Consider the following 26,193-nt stretch of genomic DNA (forward strand, 5'->3'; position numbering starts at 1 on the left):
TATTTAGAGTCAGTAACCTCTGAATACCAGTGCTAGGTGTCAATGATAGGAAGCATCTTGGGTCTACCTGTTCTGCTTATAGGCGTTCAGGTACAGCTGGTTGGCTAGTGTGTAAAACAGGATGATGCACTTTACAGAATATTGATCTGATTCTCAGCATGGCTGATGCATTTATACAAAGTGGGATGTTTGGGCTTCATGTCACTCTTCTGCTCCCTTGGGGTTTCTGAGTGTTATGGCAGTGGTTATTAAAAGAGAATTCGGCACTGGATGAATTTATCAATGCTGGCTGGTACCCTATTTCCTCGAAAATAAGCCCTACCCTGAAAATAAGCCCTAGCATAATTTTTCGGGATTTTTGGAGGATGCTTGAAATATAAGCCCTACTCCAAAAATGTAGTCACGTTGGGGGGGGGGGGGGGGGCAAAATCATGGAAGACAATAACACATCCCCTGAAAATAAGCCTTAACGCACCTTTTGGAGCAAAAAATAATATAAGACCCAGTCTTATTTTCAGGGAAACACGGTATTCCTAAGACCTTACTGGGGATTCTACCAGTCTATGAAACAGAGTGATTTTACAAGTCATACCTCTGTCTTTCTACAGATTACACCTACAAGAGGGGTGTTTCCTTTGTATATTTTTACAGAGGTGATTTTTTTGGCCTTAAATGTATATTTTTGTCCTCTTCAGTGGGCATTTACTTGGGAAGTGCCCCAAATATGTCCTGCCCTAATAACTTCATTTACTGTATAGAGGCATTGAGAAAGACTGTAATAATTTGTAATATGATGATTTTGTGTTCATCTGCACTAGATAAATGACAATGAATAAGAGGTGAATGATTCAAGTAAATCTAAGCAAGCAAGATCTGTGAGCATTCCTGAATATCCCATTTCAAAATCATTTGATCAGTCTTCTTTGAATAAAAACAGGCCAGCCTCCAGTGTTCCATGTAGTAGCAAAATATTTGCGAGAAGGTGCTCAGGATATGGATAAGGCTGATTTCTCATTGAATGCTCAGATCAGGTTTTGGGATGGAAACTGCTTTAGTGACTTTGATTGATTGCCTGATCAAGTGAGGGACTTCGGAAATAGGTTCATATTTGTTCTCAGCCATCCTGTTGTGCTTCAAGAAGTTGTGTTTCAAGAAGTTTTACTAGTGGTTCTTCTCTTACCTATCTAATTGAACTGAGTAAGAAATATCACTCTTCAGTGGGCATTTACTTGGGAAGTGCCCCAAATATGTCCTGCCCTAATAACTTCATTTACTGTATAGAGGCATTGAGAAAGACTGTAATAATTTGTAATATGATGATTTTGTGTTCATCTGCACTAGATAAATGACAATGAATAAGAGGTGAATGATTCAAGTAAATCTAAGCAAGCAAGATCTGTGAGCATTCCTGAATATCCCATTTCTTCCTGTTTCAGAGACGAAAGTCCCGCAAATGCAGATTTTTTTCAGTATTTAGTTGAAGATAAAACGGAGGCAGCATTTTCTTATTATGAATTTTTGCTGCATATTCAACAGCAGATTTGCAAGTAAAAGAAGAAGAAATGGAAGGGAAAAAAAATCTGGACTCTTACTTAAACATCAGCTGTGAAAGAAGTGCTGTGAAAGTAGCGAGAAAACCGGGCTTGAGTTCTTCAGTGTCCAGGGCAAACAACCACATTTGAGACATTTCAGCTGAAAGGACAAAAATACACATTTCCAGATGAATTTCACTGATTTGCTTAAGTCTAAAAATGATGGCTTTGATGCAATTTCAAATGTTTTAAGTTGGTTTATATTCATTTCCGACAGTACAGAAATATGGTGCTTCTGTTCATTTCAAGCTGGTGGATATAGCTGTTGAGTTTATGTAGCTGTGTGGAATGGTATTTCTTAATGGAAACTAAAATCAGAGCGCTTTCTTCTCTAACTCTTAGCATCCCGGCCTTGCCTTTAGCAGAGATGCCAAGGTGCAGTGCTCCATGATGTTTATATGAATTTGTAACAGAAATAATTCAATATTTGAAAACTTTATTGTTTTCTCTGTGAAGGCTATAGAATTTAAATACAGCATACATGACTTGTAGAAATTTATAATGTACAGAAGTGTTACATTTGTAAAAAAAAAAGAAAATTGTAACTACAGAGTATGAATTGCTTAGTGTGCTGAAGTGTTGGTGATTCAATGACAAATCACTATATTGGTTAAAGAATAAAGTTGACTAATACATATTAAAGCAAGGAAATCCTGAATCCACATAAGAAAAATGCAACTTTGTAATTCATTTAACTAACCCTTTTATGTGGATTTATTTATGATCAGCTGATTAAAGGTATTTTGCTTGATCATGTGTTTTTATATCTGTGATACATTTTAGATACTAACAGTGAATTTGGCTTGCTGTATTAGGAAGGAATGTTTACTACTTAACTGTATAGATTTCTTGAAAGAGGGTAAGTTTGGAGAATTGAGATTGAGGGTTTGTACGGAGCCCATTTTGATGCTACCTAGCAAATGATATCTCACTTAACTCTGGTTTACTTTATGTATCCTGCATCAGTTGTGGTTCTGTTTTTCATTTTCTCTTGGCACTATGAGACATTAAAGAAGATTATATTTTGCTTGGTGGGTGGGGCGGGGGGGGGGGGGGGTTGCTTGAGCACATAATCCAAATAGTAGGTCCTGGGTTGATCCTAACATTTATTTTTTGGTTCTAGTGCTACACAGGCATGGCTGTAACTCTGTAGGGCCTGTGTGCAATGGGGGAATCGTGCAATCCTACTTGATATGTCAATTGGAACAGCCAGTTTTGAAAAGCAACACCAATTTTGAGGAGCAGCAAATACACATTAAGTCCTACTTGAATGTGTGCAGCTGTTTGGCCAGGGTAGTATCAACCCCCTACCATGTGTGGGCACTACATCATCGGAGCCATGTCTGTGTCTTGGACTTAGTTGGCTTAAGTGTGTGTTAAATATGCAGAGTAATTGAACAAGACACCTATTTTCAAAGCAACACATTTCTTTTTTAAAAATGACAAATACTAATACACTTATAAATATATATATTGGTGTCCCAGTATGTTTTCACCTGCGCGCAAATGCGCTTATGCAACAGAATTATCTTCTTATCTAATCATAGGGATAAATATTGATGAATCTCCCTTAATCTTAATTTTGCAAAAGCATGCCAAAGGATTTCTTGGAATATCGCTTGCTTGTTTTAATTTTATTTGTGACACATTTTTAAACCTGTCGAAAAGCATAAAAAATATTCTCAAAGAAGCTGTTCCCTTACCGTTTTGAAGTTAGTATTTCCCATAGTTCACATATTGAGAGGGAAGTGGGGAGATAAATCAGAGGAAAATGCACGTTATGGTCCATAAATGTGTCCAGTATATTACTGTAATCTTAACAAACATATTATTTTGGAATAAAACGATTTTTGTGAGCTTAGTGCTGAATATCCAAAAACATTCAAAGCCATGCTGTATGGTAAATTATCTGTAAAACCATTACTTAAAGTTTTATTCTTCTACGGTTTGTATATAAAATTGTTATAAAATATATTTCAGAAATATTTGCTTTGAGTAAGGAACTTGTTGCCTGTTACAGTTGGTAGTAGAACTACTACAGTGCTGATACTTCCTAACATTTCTGCATAACTTAAACAATCATGGAATTTTGTGAGTCCCATATCTCACTGCCAATTGACCCTCAGCCTGATTAATCCTGAGAGCCAGCCTGGTGTTGTGGTTAAAACCAGGTGCACTCTAATCTGGAGAACCAGGTTTGATTCCCCATCTGCCACTTGAGCTGTGGAGGCTTATCTGGTTGGAGGCTTGTGCACTCCAACACATGCCAGCTGGGGGGCCTTGGGCTAGTCACAGTTCTTTGGAGCTCTCTCAGCCCCATCCATTTCACAGGGTGTTTGTTGTGGGGGGAGGGGAAGGGAAGGAGGTTGTAAGCCCCTGTCTCCTTACAGGACAGAAAGGGGGGATATAAATCCAAACTCCTCCTCTTCTTCTTCTAAGGATTCCTTCAAAGTTTGAAATGTTGGCTTGTGTACATACAAATTAAACATCCATCCAAAGTCTTGGTGGCTGGCAAGGCGGGGCTGGAACTGGCTATGAGGATGCACCGTGTGGACCAGTCAACCTCCAAAGTTATCCGTGAGCACAAACTGAAGCCTTTGGCATATGTTTTGTCATTGTATTCAATAACCTGCAGGCGTTCATTGAAACCAAAACTTGACATAACCTACTACAGTTTGGTTAGGTAAAAACAAAGGTGCTGGGTAGTTTTCTACAGTTGGAAGGTAGATAGTTTGTATAAAATGAAGAAAAGAAACAAAATATTACTGTTTAGTTCGACATACCTGTACTAAGCTTGCAAAATGGCTTCCTGCTAGTAGGCGTGGCCCTGTACCCTGGGGATCTTCAGGGTATAATTATATGTGCACAGATAGAAAAACCCCTAATTTTAGAACAATATTCAAGTAAGTGGATTTCCGTATACACAGTTCTACAGAAGTAACTTTATATTCCCTTGTATTCAATTTGGTGCCCATTGATCGGCCTGCCCTAGAGATTTTAAGAAACAGGATCCTTTCTATGATGTCCTGCCCCTCTACATTCCAATACTGTAAATAAGAGCTTAAATTTTAGAAATTCTAATGACCCCTATAAATTTGTCATTATCTAATTCTGGGTTTCCTTCCAATTCCTGTCCTTAATTGCACTTCTGATTGGAGATTAGTGAAACTTTGGCTTCCTGTTATTCATGCTTTCAGGGAACTTCTAAGGAGTTTAGTGGTCCTTGCAAGGCTTTAAATCAGATCCATTCCTTTGCTACAAGGATGAATTGAACTATACAGTTTGCTTTAGACTGGTTCACAGAGACAGCTGCAGAAAAGATACCACAGCGGTTATTATAACTTTCAAAAATAACTTATGATACTTACCTGTATGCACATAACAAATAGAGAAATTGCATGAGTGAGTCCTGTCCTGGGGGTAATATGTTTCGAAATGCTAAGTGGCTGGTAGGAAGTTTTGAGTCATTGCTTCACTGACAAGAGCTACACTCCATCTGACTCAGTGATCGTGTCTGACAGGCTCATGCTGTGCAGAACTATACAACGGACGGGATAAAAATAACAAATGCATGAGTTCTCTGGCTTTCTAAGCAGCTGGATCATAGAAAAGTACGTACTTCAGGGAGATGTATGAGAAAATGTAGAAATGTTTAGATTACCTGGGAATGCCCAGGGTCCCTGCCGCTCCATATACCTGTCTTTTGCAATATTTTACATTGCCAGAGTGAAGAGGAAAGGTGCAGGCTGTTAAATTGTGTGTGTCCATTTTGCACTGTTTGACATGTTATCTGGAAGAATGTGTTGGTAAAAGTCCTCAGTGAAGCAGCTGTAAATGCCGATAGGCAAAACATGTTTATTTAATTTGATTATCTGTAAATGAGCTGAACAAAGTCAAGAGTGCAGTTCTGTCCCAAAACTGAGACTACACAGTGGAAGAGCTTTTTTGGGGGTGTATCTGCCTAAAATAGAACAAAACTTTAAATCCATTTTAATTGCTGCTTTAATATCTTTGACTATCTAAAATATTTGTTCTGAATCCCAGATGCCTGTCATTTGGTTATCTCAACAAATTTATAGTTTTTTTATAATGTTACTCATAGGTATTTACACCAGGCTAAAATTAAACCCATGAATGCTTGAAAACTCCATGGGTTTTAGTATCTATGAATTAAGATGTGCAGACCTAAATTTTGTTAAATGTTTACCCTTATTATAAGCTGAGACAATACACATTGTCTAATTTAAAACCTAGTTTTTAATACTCTGTCAAGACATTAAAGTTGCTGCCATATTTGTCTAACCACAAAGGCTCTTGACGGAGGTGAGTTGTTAATTGAAACAAAAATAAGTAGATTCTTTGCCTGTATTTTGATGGTTCTACAGGCAAAACTTTGTCAAGCTGTTGTGTTATAGCTTCTCTAGCTATTAGAAGTAATTGCAGAGGAAAAAAAGAGGATGCGGCAACATGTCCTTTTCCGGGCTCAGTATGCCCTATGAAGAGAAATGGAGCGAGACTGTGTAAAGGCTATTTTTAAGCCCAGCTGATGAAGAAAGCGACTCAATAATGTAGGGCTCTTATTTTAGAATGAAATTAGCCCCCGGGCTTGGAGAGAATTCACATGAAAGCAATGTTTGCTTTAACTGAGGACAATGATTTTCTGTTGTGTACTGATGATACTGAGGATTGTATGCTTATCTGCCCAATCCAGTGGCCATGGCAGCTGGGAACGTATTTCTTTCAGGGAGGTTTATTTTGTCACTGGGGTTGGCTTCCTGTGGTCAATTGGCTTAGTTCCCACCCACTTTGACCGCATCTCTCAGATCATGTAACTTGAATCAGTCTTGCTTTTTGTATTGTCGAAGGCTTTCACGGCCAGAATCACCGGGGTGCTGTGTGGTTTCCGGGCTGTATGGCTGTGTTCTTGCAGCATTCTCTCCTGACGTTTCACCTGCATCTGTGGCTGGCATCTTCAGAGTATGAGTCTTGCGTTTGTTTATGGTACTCTGTTCTGATTAGCCCCAAAACTTCCTCCAACCCAGAACCTTTTCCATTAAGTATAGAAATAAATGCAGAAATAAGGTTCAAGTAGAGAGCTTAAAAACAGTCAAATTTTTAAATCCTTCTGTAGCATTTTACTAGTAGTTGCAAGCTTGTCAATTAAATTTAATAACTTTCCTATATGGGCATCTGCATTTCCATTTTCCTGTAGCCTGATGGAGAAAAGTTCCCTAAACATTATAATTCTGCTTGTTTGAACTTCCTCACCAAATATTTTGCATAGAGCATCAACCATCCCTTTTGCTGTTTCTTGTCCTTTTATGTCGACCAACTGGGAATTAGCCAGCATACTAATTTCAGTCTTTGAAAACATTCAGTTATTAATTTTAAGAACCAAACGGAATCTTGTGGTGCTATACTAACAGACTTGTTGTGGTATGAGCTTACATGAACTAGAACCCACACTTAGGCTGAATTCTATGTTTCTACTCAGCCCTAATCCCATATGGCTTTTAATCTGTGTGAGGCCCCTGACCCCCAGCAGTGACTTCCTCTGTCTTTCACAGTGGTCACAGGGGGCTGTTGGAATCGGTGAAAGTCAGGAAAAGTGGAACAGTGGCACAATCCATTTAGTGATTGGAATTCAAAGTACCAAAAAAATTAAATTGCAGTGAAGCCAAGTACTTGCTTCCTAAATCCACACCTCTCCTGTCAGCCAATGTAGAAGGTATACATCCCCCTGGAAGCTATCATCAATCTATCACTCAGTTTGAGAGTCTTCCCAGGGGCCTTGGAGAGAGCAATAAAGACACCAGTGCAGTCTAAGGTAGGACATCCCACCAAGAGATAACACGCTGGTGTATCGCCTTTGACACGTGTGTGACAGTTCACCATCGATGCTAAAGAGTATTCCCACGCTGCAGAGCGACCTAATGAGCCCTTCGGGGGAGGGCGGTATAAAAGTGGAATAATAAATAAATAAAATAAAAATATTACTTTAGCATCCTCCACTGCGCGCTTGAGGGGAGATTGCAGATCTCCACGGAGCTTTTACACCTGAAACCAGCGCCCCTTTCCTTGTATCGCCACGTTTCCGCCCATCAGAAGCCAAGTTGCACAAGAAGGTCGCAGCTCGAGCATCAGACTTTGGAAGAATGGCACGCTGAAGCTCTGTTACTAAACGGGAGGGGCGCGGAAATTAGCAGCCTCGTTTCAGACCAACTTCCCGCTCTGTTTGGCGGGTGGTTTTGTTTTCTTTATTTATTTAGGCCAGGCGAGCAAATAGGGGCAGGGAAACCCAAAGATCCGCCTTCTCTGCTTTAATCCCGCCCTCTCCCGTTCTTGTCCGCGGCGTTTAGAGGAGCGGAGCTGGAGCCCCTCCGCGGTGCAGCTGCGCCCTCGCCCCGCGCGCGCGCTCTGTCCGGGTGGCGCTCCTTGCGCACGAGCCCAGCCTGGCCCGCAGCGGGTTGCACGCTTGGACGCCTCCGCTCGGGACGGGGAGGATGTTCCCCACAGCGGTGCAGCTACTCCGGAGTGCTGGAAGGAGATGGCAGCCCTCGCCGCCGCCCCGGATGCTTCTGGCCTCTCTGGTGGGCGCAGGAGGCAGGGAAACCCGAAGGAGCTCTTTCTTCCCGGGCCACCAGCCGCAGGTGAGTGAGCCGGGTCTGCCGGGCAGGGAGCGGCTGCAGAGCCGGGAGCAGGAGCCGCTCTCCTCCTGTTCAGGCCTCCAGAAAGGAAAACTTCCTGGTCGCTTCTGGCCGGGACAAGGCGCCCGGTTGGGGCTCCGCTTGCTTGGGGCTTCCGGGATGGTTGGAACGAACAGAGCAAGTTGCATTGGGCTCTGGACGTGGTTGAACCCGCGTTCCCTTTTCTGCCCCACGGCCGGAGAGGTCTGGCTGGAGTTGCAGCCTAGGGAGCAAACTTGCAGACGAGTGGGAGGAGAGGCAGAGCAGGGAGTCCAGCTCCAAGCGGTGCTCCGGGAGTGGCTCCGGATTGGAGTTCTTAGCCGGAGAGTGCCGGATGGGTAGGGGCATTAGTGCGCGGGAGCGGAACCGAACCGGAGTCCTTGGTAGCCTGCCAGTGGGCTGATCAAGACGGCGTGCGTGCAAGCTCCGAAAAGCGCACCTCGCCCCACATTCCAAAGATGCTATGTAAACAAGCTCCTCTCTAAACTGCAAACTTGTCTTTTCTTTAAAAGCTTCTTTTTTTTTCAAATAGCTTCTTAATCTACAGCTCCTTAGGGATGAGTTTGGCTCTTGATTTCAGCGCTGTACTTAAGACTGGGAATGTTGCTAGCCCTCGGGGACTTCGTGTATGTCTGGATTGTAATGAGAACACCCTGTCCCGTTGCTCTCGGTGCTTGAAATTGCTAGTGCCATTAAACATTGCCAGTGGCATTGAGAGTCGTGCTCTTCTCATAAACTTGTACATCCAGTTGGGGAAGGATTAGGTGTCCACCTCTTTTTGCCTTGATGGCGACCATTCGAGAAACGATAACCTTAGTTAGGGGGTAATATATCTTTGCACTGCTGCAAGGAACTCAACATTAATCAGTCTGTCTTGGCAAAAAAAATGCCTGAGCATTAGAAAACCGCTGGAGGTAATCTCGTGGGAGGGAAGCAATTGCCTCGGTTAGCAAGAGCAGTTGCTGGCAATATGTTTTCTGTCTCTTGTCTTTGCCTTCATTTTTGATGGGTTGTAACAGAGTTTTGTGAAGCTCAGAACTCTGCAAGCACCTGTCAACAGATACTCAACTGTTGTCTATCACAACTTTGTAGATGTTCTTTCTAGTAGCGAAGTGGCTCTTGCTGCCAAAACCTTTATGCTAGAATAAAGGTTTTCTTCTTTTGTCTGCCCTGAAGGTATTTCTGAGAAATGTATTTGGCAGCAAGCTGTTCAGAGAGCACTATGATATAAATCACTTTTTATTGCTCTGAGGCAAAGTCTTCTCTCTGTTAGTGTATAGGCTTAAAACCAAGCATATGCTGCTTTGATCTGAGAAAAAACAAACACAAATCCCTGTTGAAAACCATGACACACACACACCCCCCTCAACACACACATACTGTTTTTGGTTCTACATCAACTGTTGTCCTACTTATGAAAAAAAACAAGTCATCCATGGAAAACATTTAGATAGTTACTTATTTAGCACGGATGTATTCTGTGTAGCCTATGCTTGGAATGTAGAAGATCTGCATAGAAATGAATCTTGTAAATAACCAAAGTAAATCAATAGAGTTCAGTAAATGTATGTTGAAGCCATCCCTCTTAAAGGTTTTTTGTTCCTTATCTCTTTTTGTATGCTGGATATGCAGGGCTGTATAGCATCTACACAAGCCCCAAGTAACATGGCAGCTCATCAGGATGCGTTTAGCTAGTTAATGGATCATCCTGGGTTAAATAGCTTAACCTTCTGTCAGGCTTCTGTTCAGTATTGCTGAATGGTTCAGGAAGGTTTGCTGTTTTTTGGGGAGGGGTGTTACCTTATAAATGTGTTCATCTTGTAACATCTTGGTTTTGTTGCTGTGGACAGTGGAAGTATGTGAAATGATGAGGCATCACTTTTGATGTATTTTTATATGTATTTTCCCATGCAGTTAAAAATGATAATCAAGCAATTGTGTTGCTCCTGCCCACATCAGAACCACCACCACCCCTCATCCTTTCCCCCTAGGGTTGGCTTTCCTTCTTTGAATTATTCCAATGTGCTGCAAGTCAGCAAGCAGTATTTCTGATGGAGAAGTCTATGAGCTTGGTTAGCATTTGCAGCCTTAACACGGATTCACTGATGTGCTTTGCAATACAGATATGCTTATGTGAAACAAGAAAATTTTATATTTGGTGTTACAGCCAAGATTAAAAAAAAACAGCAAAAATACTAAACCAATAGCAGTTACAACAGTCCATTACTCAAATGTACTTGTCCGGGGAGTAGCAGCAGCAGCTGCCCCCCACCCCACAAGCAAAGCTAGGATGCTCTTAACCACGGGGAACGGCTCCGCTGACTCAGTACTGTTCTGTTTTCACATGCATTTTTGCAGCAGATTCAAATCATTTTGCTAAAACAGTAGAACATTCTGTTATTGATTTTCAAGGTTCTGCAAAGGTAGAATCTGTTGTGTTATGATCTTTTCCTTCCATCCTTTTCACCCTCACTGAATAAAAAGTGGTTTTTTAGATGCCTGACATGCATAAACATAATCTGAACATTGTTGAAATGTCAATCCTTTTGTGGAATGGGATTGCCTGTTCTGGCTAGCCTTGGTAGCCAGCCAATATCAGTGGTTGCATCAAAGAATAGCTTTGGTTTGGCATCATGGTGTACCTTGGATGTGCACAAAGTACCACAGAAGTGCAGCATGGTTTCAGGGACAGCCTTTCATCCAGAGCACAAGGTGGGGTGGGTCAAGTTTACCAGAAAAAGGCAGGACATTAGTCATAGGACCACAATACATAAAATTATTGCATTAATTTGCATTAGTTTCTTCTTAAAGAGGACATTCATTTCCTTTAGAAGGAAGGAAATGAAGGAAGATATTTGTTTGGGCTAGCTAGCTCATGCAAATAAATAGTAATAGTAACATAGTATTTACACAGCTTGAATGGTCAAAATTTTAAGTGCTTGATTTTTCCCCCCACTAAAGTAATCTATTCAACCATCATTTCCTTGGGTAACGTGTTCTGGAACATAGCAGCAAGACCCAGAGCATACTACTGAAAATAGTTGGGCAAGAAAATTTACTAGTAAAAGAACTTGCTATATCTTTGGAGAAGAGTGACAGTTGACTGATTAGTTATCCCTTTTGCAAATTGAGCTTGAGTTGGCTCTTGTATGCTGTGAGTGGGATCTTTCTGAGAATCTTCAGTGAGGAATCTACAATCCTACCATCTGCAGCAAAACCTGTGTACTGTAAGAACTGAGATTTGTCCATGTGATCCCATGCATGGAATGGCATGATGGTCGTCATTGTATGGAAGCAGGCGAGGGAAGGAAAAAGAGGCCGGTTCATGTGTGAACTGAGCTTGGCTCTCTTAGGCTCATTCCGCACATGCAGAATAATGCACTGTCAAACTGCTTTCAGCGCTCTTTGAAACTGTACAGAATAACAAAATCCACTTGCAAACAGTTGTGAAAGTGGTTTGAAAATGCATTATTTTGCGTGTGCAGAAGGGGCCTTATAGAGCTAGCACACATGAAAAAGCCCCTCTCTACTGTGGAAACTTGCTAGGTGACATTGGGCGAGTTGCACACTCTCAGCCTAAACTGCCTCAAGAAGAAGGAGAGTTTGGATTGAGACCCTTCCTCTTCTCTCCTGTTAGGAAATTCAAATGGTCTTACAAACTCCTTTTCCCTTCCTCTCCCTACAACAGACATCTTGTGAGGTAGCTGGGAGAGAGTTCTGAAGAACTGTGACTAGCCCAAGGTCACCCAACAGGAATGTAGAAGTGGAGAAACACATCTGGTTCACCAGATAAGCCTCTGCCACTCAGGTGGAGAAGTGGGGAATCAACCCTGGTTCTCCAGATTAGAGTCCACCTTCTCTTAAACATTATATCACACTGGCTGTTGTGCAGATGATGGGAAGAATGTTGCAAACCATTGTGGGTTCCCGCTTGGGAGAAAAAGTGATGTAAAAAGGGACGTAATGATAGCTTAGGAGGTTGCTTTAACCTGCTCCTGTAGCGAACCTTTCTGCCCAGCAAGTTGTTCCTGCACTGTGGCTTGTCACGTAGATCATGGATTGATTCTTTGTCACCATGAGCCTGGTTACCTACTTGTTACCTTTTTATGTTTAAAAATAGTTCTGGTACATTTAGAAAGGAAAAAGCAGTCAAGCTGGTTTTTACACCTTTGAAAATATTTTCTATTCTATTTGTATAAAGATTAAACTAGGAATGTTGGCCTTTTTGTGGAATAAGGTGTGTTGGATTTTCTTTGAAGCCAGACACCATTTCCACATAGATGGAAAAATTTGGTGTGTGTGTGGATTGCCCCTAATGCTTAGAGAATCCTCATGACTATTTTGTTCAGTATTTACGATCGCTTTACTTCCAATGACAAGAAGGGTGTTTGGAGCTGGGAGTTCCTTCTCTTCTTCTGCTTTGAAAATTAGTTTTGCTGTTTGTGTGGTGGATTTTCACTCGCTAAATTCTTCATAAGGTCTGCTTATACATGGATCTGGCCACAGAGAGACTAAAATATATTAATGGCCTCACAGTTACAAGAGAGGAAAGTAGCATTGCGAATCCACTACCCTATGACATAAAGCAGATCCATACTTAAAAACTTAAGCAGGGTCTGATACATTTATGCAGCATATATGTCTACCTGCGATCCATATGTTTGTAATTTTATCCATACTTTTGGGCCATCTCCACTTTCTCCTTCCTCACATAATCATCTATGGCTAATTGGCTGCCTTCCTGAAGGTGCCCAAGCAAAATATGTCGTTTTTGCCTCCCGGAAAGCTGACTGTGTCCACTGGGGAAATAGGCAATAGCAGAGAGAGGTTCTGCTGGCCCATTGTGCACATTTGGTGGCAGCAGTGGAGGGAAGTGGTATTTCACTACAGTGCCTGTTCAGCCTTTTCTTTGCAAATGTGGCCTCAGGCCAAACTCTTACCCTGTGAACACACCCAGTGATTAAACCAGCGGATGAGCAACAGTCCTAGATCATAAGGAGAATATTTGTATGGTGGTGAAATTAGCATGAACAGGGAAAGAAATTCTTCTTTTTAAAGCAGTTCATCTCTTTTAGTTTTTTGTTATAGCTGTTTCTGGAAGATATAATGCGAAATGAGAGGTTTTTAATTAAGAGGAAATAGAAAGTTTTGTTTTATTAAATGCAGTGCAGTTGAAAACCAAGGAAGGCAATGGCAAACCACCCATAAACAAAGTCTGCCTGCCAATTGGCCATGCCAGCAGGGTCTGACGGGAATTGTAGTCCATGAACATCTGAAGCACCAGAGTTGGACACCCCTTGTCGGCCTAATAAACGCTGTGATGTGACGTCACCCCGTGAGTCAGTAATGACCTGGTCCCTGCACAGGGGACTGCCTTTCCCTTTTAATTAGATACGGATGGGTTCAGAAGCCTTATTTTGACACAATGGCCTTGATTAGAAATATGGCTCAACTCATGCACATTTCATTAGAGGGGAAAAGAGTACTCCCTGAGTGAATGTTACAAGGCTGAGTTGTGCTTTGAGAACTGGCACTCAGTGACCATAGCGAATGTCTTCCCGGTTATATAACAACTCATTGCGGATGCTTAATCAACGATATGCAAACCACTCTTTTAAAATGTTCTACCTCTCCAGGTATCATTACCAAAGAAGTCTGAGAACATTGTTCCGCACATCCAATGGATTTGACAGCTATATTGTAATCACACGTTAATGAGATTCCCACACACTTCATTCAGCTGAAGGCTCTGCCGGCAAACTGTTAGAACGACATCCAGGAACACTGTTTATTATGGTGGGTGCAGATGTAATACTGGCTCCCTTTTCACTGCAGCTGATGAATTAAAAACCACCCTCTTCACAGAGCAAATCCTCCTTTCCTCTGTAACTGCAGCTTGTTGGTGCTGGTGCTAGAGTAACCTTGAAGTAGCAGTTTCACATTCTTCCAAGAGAGGGATTGGTCAGCCTTATGATTGATCCTAGTTAATTCTGATGCTGATGAACGGTTTTATTACTGTTAAAGGAGGAAGCTGGGCTAGGGGATTTGCTTTTGGGCTGGCTTCCAAGGTTAACTCCTAACTTGCCATATGTGGTAGTATGATCGCTCAGTGATTGGCAAGTTAACTGCAAATAGGGTCCAACATAATTTATAACTAGTAGCCTTTAGTTCTACATGACTTACGGTCAAGTCCAAAGGCTGGGGGTGGGGAGCGCTAAACAGCTTCTGTAATAGCTTCCATAACAGCCTCACGTCTACATATTTGCTCCCTCTGCTGTATTTTTTGCAACTGGTCACAATGCCCTTGACATAAAAATGTGTTGATCTTTTTTCACAATCATCATCATCATTGAAAAGATGTAAAAAAATACCTTAGGTTGGATCCAGCCAGAATTTTCACTCACTGAATTCCCTGTCTTATTACAACTTCTGTTCCACATGTATGTTTGTCCATGCACGCCCCATAACCCCCAGTACAGTATTTGGTAATTAGATGGGGAAAAATATGGAGGAAGCTAAAAGTGTGTTGGTAATTTACATTGTACTTTGGCATTGTGCAATATCTTGTCAATGTGGCTTATTTCTACATGGCAGAACAGCTTCATTCTGCAGCTGATTGGCTCCTGTTTTATCGATATCAGCATTCCGATTTCCAGGTAAAAGACATTCATTCTCCATCTCCTTTAATACCTAAACTGTCAAGTAGCAACAGGACCTAATATTACAGCTTAATGTATCAACAAGATTTAAATCTAATTGTATTTGTCTGGTTTGTGTAGATAAAAGTAGAACAATCACAAAGTATCATTAGTAATAATTCAATTTCTGGGCTGCCCCTCCCCTTTCAGGCTTGGGCGGCTCTCATCTTAATAATACAGTAAAGAAAAACATAAACCTTTCCAATAAAATCAGAGCTATAAATATAATTTTTCAAACATTCTGCCCCCGAAGGGTTAATGATGTAAAACGGTGGAAAAAGGGAAGGAAATGGGGAGGCCAGATGGTATCACAGCTATATAGTAGTACAGCAGATGCACGCAGAGTGCAAATGTGCCCCCCCCCCCCGCCCCAGCATTGCATATATTTAGGTCGGGGTGCCCATCCTTTTTTGGAACTGTGGGGTGCCTTTGCACAGGGTTCTAAGAACAACCACAAAATGGTTGCCACAGGAGAAGTTCAAGTGCAGAGGATAAGAGGAGGGGTCTGTGTGAGAGAGAATTAAATCAAAACCATGGAGACCGCCACCAAAGCATTATTTTAATCTGTACAGCTAATCAGATTTCCAGTGGCCAATCAGAAGCCCTGCTGGGCAGAGCCCCATTTAGTCCCACCCACCTTCTTAAAACATCTGGTGGGCATCCAGAAAGGATTTGGTGGGCATCATTGATATCACGTTGAGCATTTCTGATTTTGATGCCCCTGCAGCAAATTTTCTGGTTTTGCTTTGCAGTATAGACTCAAACTTTATGGCCTCTGCCAGATTTCTTCTGTTATTAGTAACTCACCTTAATTTCTCTTGATGTTCTTCCGGTGTAGAGGTGCTGAATGACATAAATTAGAAAACGCAACTGGATCTTTGCTCTTGGGTGAGAGCTTTGATGAGTGTAAACATCAAAAGAAGGTCATTCTCTTAGCCTGATTTTATTTTCCCTTTTTTATTTCAGAGCATGATAGTAAACTCTTATAATAGATTCTGTCAAGTCTACATTCCCAGGATAACACAGTCCTGCTGCAAAGGACAAATTAATCATTTTTGAATCCTCTGCTTTGGGGCAGAATTTTCCAAATATATCATTCCTCTGTAGGCTTGGCATTTTATTTATGTTCTTCACAAGTGTAAATTCCCCTGCTGGTTTACTAGTAGAGAATACTGCATCTATGATGCAGAGAGTGGATGTTTTATCTGGATCATTCTGAGTGAGGCTTATCACTGGAGAGCCAGCGTGGTGTAGTGGTTGAGAGCAGGCGCACTCTAATCTGGAGAACCAGGTTTGATCCCCCGCTCTGCTGCTTGAGCTGTGGAGGCTTATCTGGTTCACCAGATTAGCTTGTGCACTACCAGCACATGCCAGTTGGGTGACCTTCGGCTAGTCTAAGGGTCTGCAACCTGTGGCTTTCCAGATGTTCATGGACTACAATTCCCATCAGCCCCTTCCAACATGCCCAATTGGGCATGCTGGCAGGGGCTGATGGGAATTGTAGTCCATGAACATCTGGAAAGCCACAGGTTGCAGACCCCTGGGCTAGTCACAGTTCTTCTGAGTTCTCTCAGCCCCACCTACCTCACAGGGTGTTTGTTGTGGCGGGGGGGGGGGGTTGTAAGCCTTTTTGAGTCTCCTTACAGGAGTGAAAGGGTGGATATAAATCCAAACTCCTCTTCTTCTTCCTTGCCCAACAGCACCCTAGGACAGATTTCTTAACTTTATTCCATTGATTTGAATGGAAAATCAGTAACTGTATCGTTGGCTATGTAGACCCAGGTATGGATAGGGTCACACATGGAGAAGAGAAAGGGATTTAATCCATCTTGCATCCATATGGTCTTGCATTGTCAATAGTCATTTTTCCTTTTTAACGAGGTTTAAGTAACAGCAAAGGGCAATTTTAATTACCAAAAACGTGCATGTTTAAAAGGATTAAAACTTCTCTTCACAAGCAGTTTTAGTATATCGGAAGGTTGCTTACACTTGGAATTTACTTTTTTTTTAAGGATGGATGAAGATGTTTTTCTAGCAAGACCTTTTACTGCCAAATAGGTTGTGTGTGTGATTGTGCTGTCTAGTCACAGATGACAAGCTGATTCTGTAGGGTTTTCAAGGCAAGAAATGTTCAGAGATGGTTTGCCATTGCTTGCCTCTACGTTAGCTGAAAGAGCTCTGAGAGAACTGTGATTGGCCCAAGGTCACCCAGCAAGCTTCATATGGAGGAGTCCAACCCAGTTCTCCAGATCTACCGCTTTTAAACCCTACACTACTCTGGTTCTCGCAAAATAGGTTACTGATCACAAAATCTAGTTGATTCTTTTTAACTTGAACACCAGCCCAGAAATGAAATATCTTCAACCATCTGTGTTATATTCTAAACAGTGATGGTTTTACAACCAGTCTTAAAAAACCACTTTTGGAAGAACTGTATAACTGACATTGGTAAAACTGATAAAAAGTATTTGGTTTTATGTATTGATTCTTCAAGCCCATTAGTGTTGTATTGCATACAAGTCTGGTGGCATTGGTGTGGAAAGCTTTTAATGTATATTCATGAATTCTAGTTAGAAGTGAAATTGGCACAGGGTCCCAGGGAACACATTCAAGACCCTTAACACTGCGGCCTTGCATTAAAACTAAGTAGCTTGTTCAGTGGGAGACTGTTGAGTACCTGAAATATGCTGATGTGTTTCATTATGGAAGAACATAATAATAAATGTAAGCATACTTCCTGGGCGAACGTATTCTTGAAAAAGTGCCAGTCAGAGGAGACAGTACTGACTTGAGCCAGCCTGGTGTAGTGATTAAGAGCAGGTTGACTTTGATCTGGAGAGCAGGGTTTGGTTCCCCACTCCTCCACATGAGTGGCAGACTCCTATATGGTGAACTGGATTTGTTTCTCCACCCTTACACATGAGGCCTCCTGGGTGATCTTGGGCTAGTCACAGTTATCTCAGAAATCTCTCAGCCCCACCTACCTAACGAAAGTCTGTTTCAGCAGGAGAGGAAGGGAAAAGGAGATTGTAAACTGCTTTGAGACTTCTTAGGGGAAAGAAAGACAGTTTATGAACTCTTCTTCTTGATGGAAGACTAATGGCCTGATTCAGGATAAGGCAGTGTCATGTATCATTGGTCCAAAAGTCTCTATCACGATGAACTAAAGGCCAGTCATTTGCAGGTGACTTTAGGTGGTTATGACTCAGTGATCAGACTTTTGCTTTGCATTCAGAAGGCCCTAGGTTCAGTTCCTGGCATATCCATTTAAAGAGATCAGGTGTTAAAGGATGGGGGAAACTTTCAGACCTCTTGTCAGTCAGAGTAAATAGTATTGCTTTTGCTAATCTGGTCTGGCTCCGAATAAGTCAGCTTCACAGGTGTTCAATAAAAGGTAAACAGTAAATGGAGGGGAGGGGTTAAATCCTTCCAAAACAGAGCAGGGTTGTCTGTGCATGTGCAGAGCCTGCTTCTAGCAGAGCTGTGCTGTAGGTGGACATTGGCAGCATTTAAGCTGGGTGGGGTGGGAGGAGAAGCTGCAGCTGCTACCCCCATCACCACTGTCCCCCATCAACCCTGCACTGCCACAACCATCGCCACTGCTGCCCCCTGGGACTGGACTGGCTCCTGGCATTGCCACTACCTCCCCCACAGTCCTGCCACCCACACACTTAGAAGCATGAAGTATGAGAAGGGCTGAAGGGGTGAGAGAGAGGGAAGATTGACAGAAGGGGTTGACAGAGTAAGGAAAGATTGATAGAATAATTAGTGGGGCGGAAGCAAAGGGATGTCCCCTCCTTGCAACTTTTTTTGCGGATCCCGACTTGTAAATAAGTTCTAAATTTTATCTCCTCCTTAGAAGCTGGATATCTGGGCTCTTCATTGCCAGTAAAAAGCATCAAGTGCAATAAAAGGTAACACATTTGTGAGCTGTGCTAGGCACTTGCCTTGTTTCCTCTATGAATATTCAATTGCAGCATTTGGACAAAAGCCAGTCAGCTCTTCTCAGTCCTATCATGTGAAACTTGCCTGCCTCAGCACTTATAACAACACAGTTCATTCTCTTTCTTTTTTGCCTTTGATTTTGTTCCCTTGGCAGTATGACATAATGGAATTGAGAGCAGCGTTTTGCCACTAGAGTGTTGACAAGGGAAAACCAGGCTCTACTTTCAGATAAAAAATACTGGCTTATTTAGACTGTTTGGTCAGTAATTTAACATTTCAGCTTCTATGTCACCACAGATTGATGCTGTGTGTTGAGGGCCCACTATTCAGTTGAAAATAAACTATGCTTGCAAGGGTGATGGTGAAAATTTAGAATTTGCTGACCAAGCTTTAAAGTCATAGAGAGTTGGCAAAGGGGTATCTGGTGACCCTTTGGTGAGCTACTAAAATCTTAGCAGTGGTCCCAGAGAAAGACGCTGAGGCCGGGAGGAAGCATTTTATTAATGGGAGAGGGAAGGGAGACATGAAAAGATGGTTGGAGGGAATAAGTCAGAGGAATGAGAAGGGGGACCGTATGAAGCCGAAGGGGGGAAGGTTTGAGAAGAGGAACCAAATGTATACAGAAGGGAGAGAGTAAGACTGACTCACACATTGAGTTGCATCCACTCAGGTTTTCCACTGGTGAAAAAATGAGGAAGCACTGCTCTTTGACCACTAGGAAAGCTGTTTGGGACTGTCAGGTGGTGGCAGTAGTGAAGCCTAAGACTGAATGAAAAGGCTGGCCGGATCCAGCCCATTGGTTTGAAATGTCAGTAGCTATATCTTTGGCTGCAGTTTTAGATAGTAACTTCATTCCTCTTTTGTTAGATTTTTGCTCATTGCCAGAATAGGTGAGTATCGTATAGATTATGAGATCTGGCATATTTCAGGTATTATTGGATGCTTATTTGCACATCCATTTGCACATTTAATAATATGCATAGTGGCTCATAGTTAACCACTTTGAGCATTGTTCTGTAAATACAACATGTGCAAATTAAATCTGAAAAGACATATTAGTATTATTATATGTAGGTGGAAGATAGATGTCAATCAGATGCCTTTTGATTGAAAGGTGAACTTTTTGAAAGTGATCAAAAGAGAGGAGGAGGAGGAGTATTTCAGGTCAGTGTGTAAAAAGAAAGAAGTGTCAAAGGATCTTAAAACCAGAGTCCTAAGAGGCAGATTGGACAGCAAAACCAAAGGACCGAAGTGTGAATTTTCATACCTCAGAGCATCACTATCATCAGTTTCCTTACTATCCCATCATTCAGAAGCTAACAGTGTAAGCCTTAACCCCTTTCCCCATATAAGAACAAGAAAGTTGCCTCTAGGATGGTAAGTTCCATGAAACAACTGTGTTCATAACTTCCCAGAATGAATAACCAATTGCTGTATTTGAGTGAATTACATGATTTTTCAGAAAATCAAGAGTATTGTCATACTTCTTTCAGCAATGGCAGCACTCTTACCTCCTCAGCCAGTTCCTTTATTCCAGTTTTCAAGTGGGTTTTGCTGGCTAGCTTGTTATCAGTGTTTGTTGTTACGCTGATTAGGCACTCTCCACTTCAGTTGGAAGAAGTAATTGGAATCAGAGAGCAGGAGGGGAGCAACTGAGATCGATAATCTGTGTATACTAGGATTGTCCTGAAAACTCAAACGAGCAGGCAGTTGTACTGTTAAAATGGGTTTTATTCAAGAATTAAAAATAGTAAAACCAGAAATATATTCCAAGCAGAGAGCTCACACACACAATATATTTACGAACTGACTAAGGCTCTTTCCGCACGGGCCAATTAAACTGGGATAACACCGGTTTTAAAAAACGGGTTGGGGGGGAGGACTTTGCACGGTCCTGATCCTAACATTGATCTGCTCTGCATTTCTCCCCCACCCCGGTTTTTCGAGAATCGTGTAATGTTCAATTCTTTTGTTTTAACATGCCTCGCAGCCGAGGCCAAGTGAATGACTGCAGCTGCTAGGCGTGTTAAAACAAGAGAATCGCACATAACACAATTCTCAAAAAACCCTTCTCCGGCTCCATCTGCAGAGCCACGCAGGGGAAATAGGCCATATCATGTCCCGTATCATGGCCCTGCGGCAGGCAGGGAAGAAAAAAAAGATGTGCCTTTGTGTGACAGCCAGCATTGCAAAGGGGCCGGGACAAGGGCGGGTTCATGTAACCTGCCTTTCCCCTGCTTTTATTGGCTTGTGACGGAAGGGCCTGAGGGAAAAGGTGGAAGTTGGATATGCTTTCACTCATGGGTGATGGTTCCCCCATGAAGGGATGTCCACGGAAAGCATCACTGAAGAGGAAATGCACCTGCATTTCCAGGTGCAAAGGAAAGAGCCCACACGCAAGTGGGAGCATGGGCACTGATCTAAAACCCAAACTATGAATGGCTAAAAGACCAATATTTATACCCTAAAATGGGTCCGGGGGGGGGGGGGCATGATGTAAAATGGCAGTAAAGCCAAAGAATTGATTGCTTTTCTGGGTTTCCAATAAAAAAATAGGAGAGGTTTGATGAGTTGTCATGGCCCAAGAGAATCCTAGACTATTCATTGATACTGATTGATTGCTGAGATGGTGTGGATAGGGTAAGTAATGGTCTGCTCAGAGTGTTAAGTAACTTTTAGGTGGTGCAGTGGAGATTAGCTCACCCCATTGTCTAGCTAGTAACACCTTAGGGCAATGGGCAAAGGTCAGTGGCCAATCTCCTTCTTGCCCAGGCTTGACACACAAAATAGATGCCAGACCTCCCTGAAGGGCATCCATTTTGTGGGGAACCATATCTTACTCTTATTCTTTGGCTCCCATGCCTCCATGTGGCTCCTTGACTGGAGGAGGGATCTGACTGCTTACAGTCACCGTTGAGGTGGTGAACTTTAAATGAGATCTTCTTTGGAGGGATATCCTTATTTCAGTGGCTCACATCTTCCAGGAAGGTCTTTCCTTTTGTACTGCATGACGTGTCTGTGTTTCCATCATGTCCTTTCAGTATATACTTTGAACTAGATTTCCTATAACCCCTCTCCCATTATAGTATAATTTTGAACACCTTACACATTTTAATTTTTCTTGTATTATAGAAAGGTTAATTATAGCTTCAGAGATCAGGGCTTCCTTAGTGGACAGAGTCTTTTGTATTGTAACTAAGCTCAACGGGTGGTTTCATTTTCCAAATGGGAGCAAAGCTTAATATGGAGCATCAGTTGGCAGTGTGCCTATTAGAAGATGCTCACCTTTGCAATCTATCAACTTCTTTCTTCTATCCAGTGAATGCTGGCTGTAGTGTTGCTCTGCATGCTTAATAACTGTGGTATGAAAAGCTCTCTTGTGGCTTTGAAATATGAGGAGACAGAATTCAATGCAGGTTTTTACTTCTGTGAAGGCAACTTAACTTTTTAATCTCCTCTGTCTGGTAATGGTGCGATTTCTGCGATTTCTGCTGTTGTGCTGTCTGCCTCTTTTAAAGAGAGTTAATCTGCTTCACATAGCTGAAATCAGATGCTCACACTGGGAGGCTGTTTTCATTCTGCACCAGTATTTCATCTAAAATCATGTACAAGTAGCATCGCACATCATTGTCGAGGTACGAACATGCTGCCATCAACATAATTTCATTGTTACTGCTCTTTCATTGGATATGCGTGTAATAAAAACATCTGGAGGCTGTCCCCTTAGGTAGACATTTCTGCAAAAAGGAAATACATAATATTGTTATTTAAGAAGAGGCTCTTGATTTATCCCTTTTAAAAATAGCAGGAACCAATCCCTCTTAGATATACTACACATTTATCAAAGGACTGGACAGCAATTCTAAGCGTGTTGTCAGGACCAGATGTCAGAGCATGTTAGTTCACATTTGCTGTTGTGTTATTTTACCCTAAAATTGCTGAACTTTTGGAATTGGTGTTTTCACCCAGAGGCAGATTTGTTTCCTCTGAAAGGCATGCAGGCTACTAACAATAGTTATTTCATTCTACAGTGATTTCCACATTGCCATTCTGGAAAATACAAACTGGAGCATCTTACATGCCGTAGGATTTAAAAGTTATAATGCAGTGACTTTTGCTGCATTCCAGTCATTCTTCAGCATTACAGTAGCCTTTATGTTGGCCCAAAACATTCTTTTCATAATCAAATTAAGATATCCTGCTGTCTGTATTAGGCACTCATGGATGGCTGGAATTATGTTCATTTTTGTGACTTCTGTGCAGGTACACATGGTAATGGGAAAGCCTCTAGTGATTGCCATAAACAACACGACAGCAAAATGTTACATATCCAAACAGGAGAACATAGGATCAGTGACACTATACAGAGAAGCCTGTCATATTTGACAATGGGCTGGCCATCATTAAACTGTGTAATCAGCCCTATGGTGTAGTGGGCCAGGGCAGCATCTTAGCAAATACATTTAGCAGGGAAATAGAAGATCACCACGAGTGTTCTCTAAACAACGAATAGCTAACAACTATCTTTCAACAATGGGTTTGTCCCCAAATAGACCTGTATGTGATGGGGCACAATACCTAGGACCCTATCTTTTGTTCCAGGACACATCTGGGTCAGCATCTAGTATGAGATGCATTTCAACCCATATGGAGAGATATTTTCCTATATGTATTCCCACTGTTTCCCCCTTTCAACAGGACCATAGTCCAAATAAAGGCAGACAGGGTGAACTGCAATTTAATTGCCCCTTATTGGACCAGAAGAGTTTGGTTCGCCACACTCTAGAATTTGGCCAATGGTAATTATATATTCCTTCCTCTTCATGAGGATCTGTTGGAGATGTCCACCATGTGGCATTGCTCGACTTCATGGCACGGCGTATTCAATACTAAACCTCTGGTCTGATAAAGTAGCTGATATAGTGCTGTCTTCTCATAAACAATCTACCAGAAAGTCATGTGCTGTCAAACAGCAATATTTTCTTTGTGGGAGTCTCAGAAATAACTTATTGTTATTCATTGGCTAATTGTTATTCATTGGCTAATGAAATAACTATTGTTAGTAGCCTGCATGCCTTTCAGAGGAAAAAATTAGCCAATGAAAGGCTTAAGGCCTTTCAAACTCCTCAACTGAAGTTCATTTGGCTGCAATATATTGTGGGAATGGACTTTGCACCTTTGTTTTCCAACCTTCACTTATAGAGACTTTTATAAGACCTCAGTAATTTGTACCCCGCCTTTTAAACCAATGGAGTTTGTCTTTATATTATCCTTATTATTTATATTATCTCAACGAATGGATACAACCTTTGAGCCACTTGCTTCCTGTTATATAAAAATGCCATTCTTGTAGCTGTTACCTTGGCACATAGGATAGGAAATCTCAGTGCTCTCCAGAATGATCCTCCATTTACTAAACTTCATGAAAATAAAGTGGTCCTTCACCCGTTTGTATCCCTAAGGTGGTGTCCTTATACCACATGTTGCAGGGCATCGTGATACCAATTTTTTCCCCACAACCAAAATCTATGGTTGACAGAGCGCTACACTCATTAGATGTTTGTATGGCATTATTGTTTTATTTGCACTGCACAACATCATTTGTTAGCACTGCACTTTCCTGAAGTGCCTTAGTGGGCCACTTTTCCCATCCCATCCCTTCCCTGCCAGGATGTCTGCTCTGCTGTAGCTTGGTCTTTGGGGCGGGGTGAGATGAGGTGAGGTGGGGCTTGAGAGGGCTGGTGTTGGGCACTAGGACCCAAGCGGAGCATTCTATAGAAGAAAGAAGGTCCAGGATGTAAGGGGGGGGGATTCATTCTCATTTGAAGTTCTTGCTGTAATACAGTGTATAGTTGTGTGTAAAGGGAAATTTTACGCCTATTCCTTTTACTTGGATGTGTGGCACATGCATCCATGAGGAGCTGGAAGGCATTTCTATAAATACTTAGGCTGCATTTAGATATTGCAATAAATCATGGTTTTATCAAACCCCAGTACGGAAGCCTGGAAGGGTATTCTCCATACTTACTGCCTGCCAAAGAGGAGACAGGCAGAAGATGAACCAGGGTTTATGCATATTCCAAAATTGTTTACTTATGTTTAGTAAACTTAAGGATATCAGAGTTTATTTAAACAAACCACATTATTTACTTGAAATATGTTCCACCTTCTTCCCCAGTGAGAACCATAGCAACTTCCATTGAGTCTCAACCTTGTGAGATAAATTAATCTGTGAATATGTGACTGGCTCAAAGTTACCCAACAAGCTTCTATGGCAGAGTGGTGATTCAAACTCTTGGCCTTCAGATCTTAGTCTGACACTATAACTGTGACACCACATCAGCCACTGATTTTGTCATCCCATCTTAGAAGTTCTGTTTTGGCTCAAATGGCCTTGGGTGCATTTTGTTTTCTTGCTGCAGAGAGCCCTGAAAGCAAAATCCATGGTGCAATGACTTTTCACTAGCTTTAAAGGAAATTTTAGAGGCGAGCTTTTCTCTCTTCCTCCTGGGCATTTTTGTGTGAAGAGCTACATTAAGTCCAATAAAGAATTGCTGATGTCTGTGTCTGAGTAATGCCAGTTATAGGGATAGTACTTCTATTGATTAGACTCTAAAGCTTGTTTCTGTGTGATTCTGAAGCTTGTTTCTGTGTGACTTCATAAACAGGCTGTTGCACATATACCATGGGAAATCAATTCTAACTCGAAAGAGGAGGGTTATGTCCTTTCAAAAAGATGTATCATGTGCATGAAGTTTTGTTGAGGTGGTAAATTATCTTTGAAAAATGATAGCAGCTCCCTTTTATTTTATGGCTGCATCTTTAATTCTCCCTCAAGGGATTATATTGATTCTGTGTTAGAATGCTGACTTTCAGTTGCATGGGGCAGGGACCCCAAATGTCTTTGTTTGCAAAGTTTTGCACTTCCAGAAATATTCATTTTAAGTTCACAAAGCACAGCATGGAATATCATTTTAGGCAAAGCAGGAGGTGAAGTATGGTGACTTAAATGTTTGTGAAAGGTTTTAGTTTTCCCATGGTGCAGTCTGGAACCCTGCCATGTGCTTTTCTTGCAAGATTGGTCTAGTGAGCCTTTTGCCTACTGTTGTGGGATTGCACAGTTTCACAGCGATCTCATTATTACTCTTAGACTTCTTTTTTTAACCTTGTGCCTTATTTTCTTCCCTTGTAGATGCACACATAATATCTGGTATCAGTTGCTTAACGTTGGCTTCTTTCAGTTTGGTTCAAGTTTTCTGAAATTTGCACTTC

The 26,193-nt window shown here is 41.8% G+C and overlaps 2 protein-coding genes across 5 annotated transcripts in view; both read left to right on the forward strand.

Annotated features, from left to right (window-relative positions):
• Positions 1-3,577, forward strand: part of SEC24B (SEC24 homolog B, COPII coat complex component) — a 36,411-nt gene extending 32,834 nt beyond the window's left edge. For all 3 annotated transcript variants that reach the window (XM_048509458.1, XM_048509459.1, XM_048509460.1), the window contains one exon: positions 1,437-3,577. In XM_048509458.1, coding sequence (XP_048365415.1) covers positions 1,437-1,551 — 115 coding nt within the window. In that variant the 3' untranslated portion in view covers positions 1,552-3,577. The remainder of the gene's footprint in view (positions 1-1,436) is intronic.
• A 4,356-nt stretch (positions 3,578-7,933) lies between these two features.
• MCUB (mitochondrial calcium uniporter dominant negative subunit beta) overlaps positions 7,934-26,193 on the forward strand; it is a 69,596-nt gene continuing 51,336 nt past the window's right edge. For both annotated transcript variants that reach the window (XM_048509350.1, XM_048509351.1), the window contains exon 1: positions 7,934-8,242. In XM_048509350.1, the coding sequence (XP_048365307.1) occupies positions 8,096-8,242 (147 nt within the window). In that variant the 5' untranslated portion in view covers positions 7,934-8,095. The remainder of the gene's footprint in view (positions 8,243-26,193) is intronic.

Source organism: Sphaerodactylus townsendi, linkage group LG10, assembly GCF_021028975.2.
Source record: "Sphaerodactylus townsendi isolate TG3544 linkage group LG10, MPM_Stown_v2.3, whole genome shotgun sequence".
Lineage (NCBI taxonomy): Eukaryota > Metazoa > Chordata > Lepidosauria > Squamata > Sphaerodactylidae > Sphaerodactylus > Sphaerodactylus townsendi.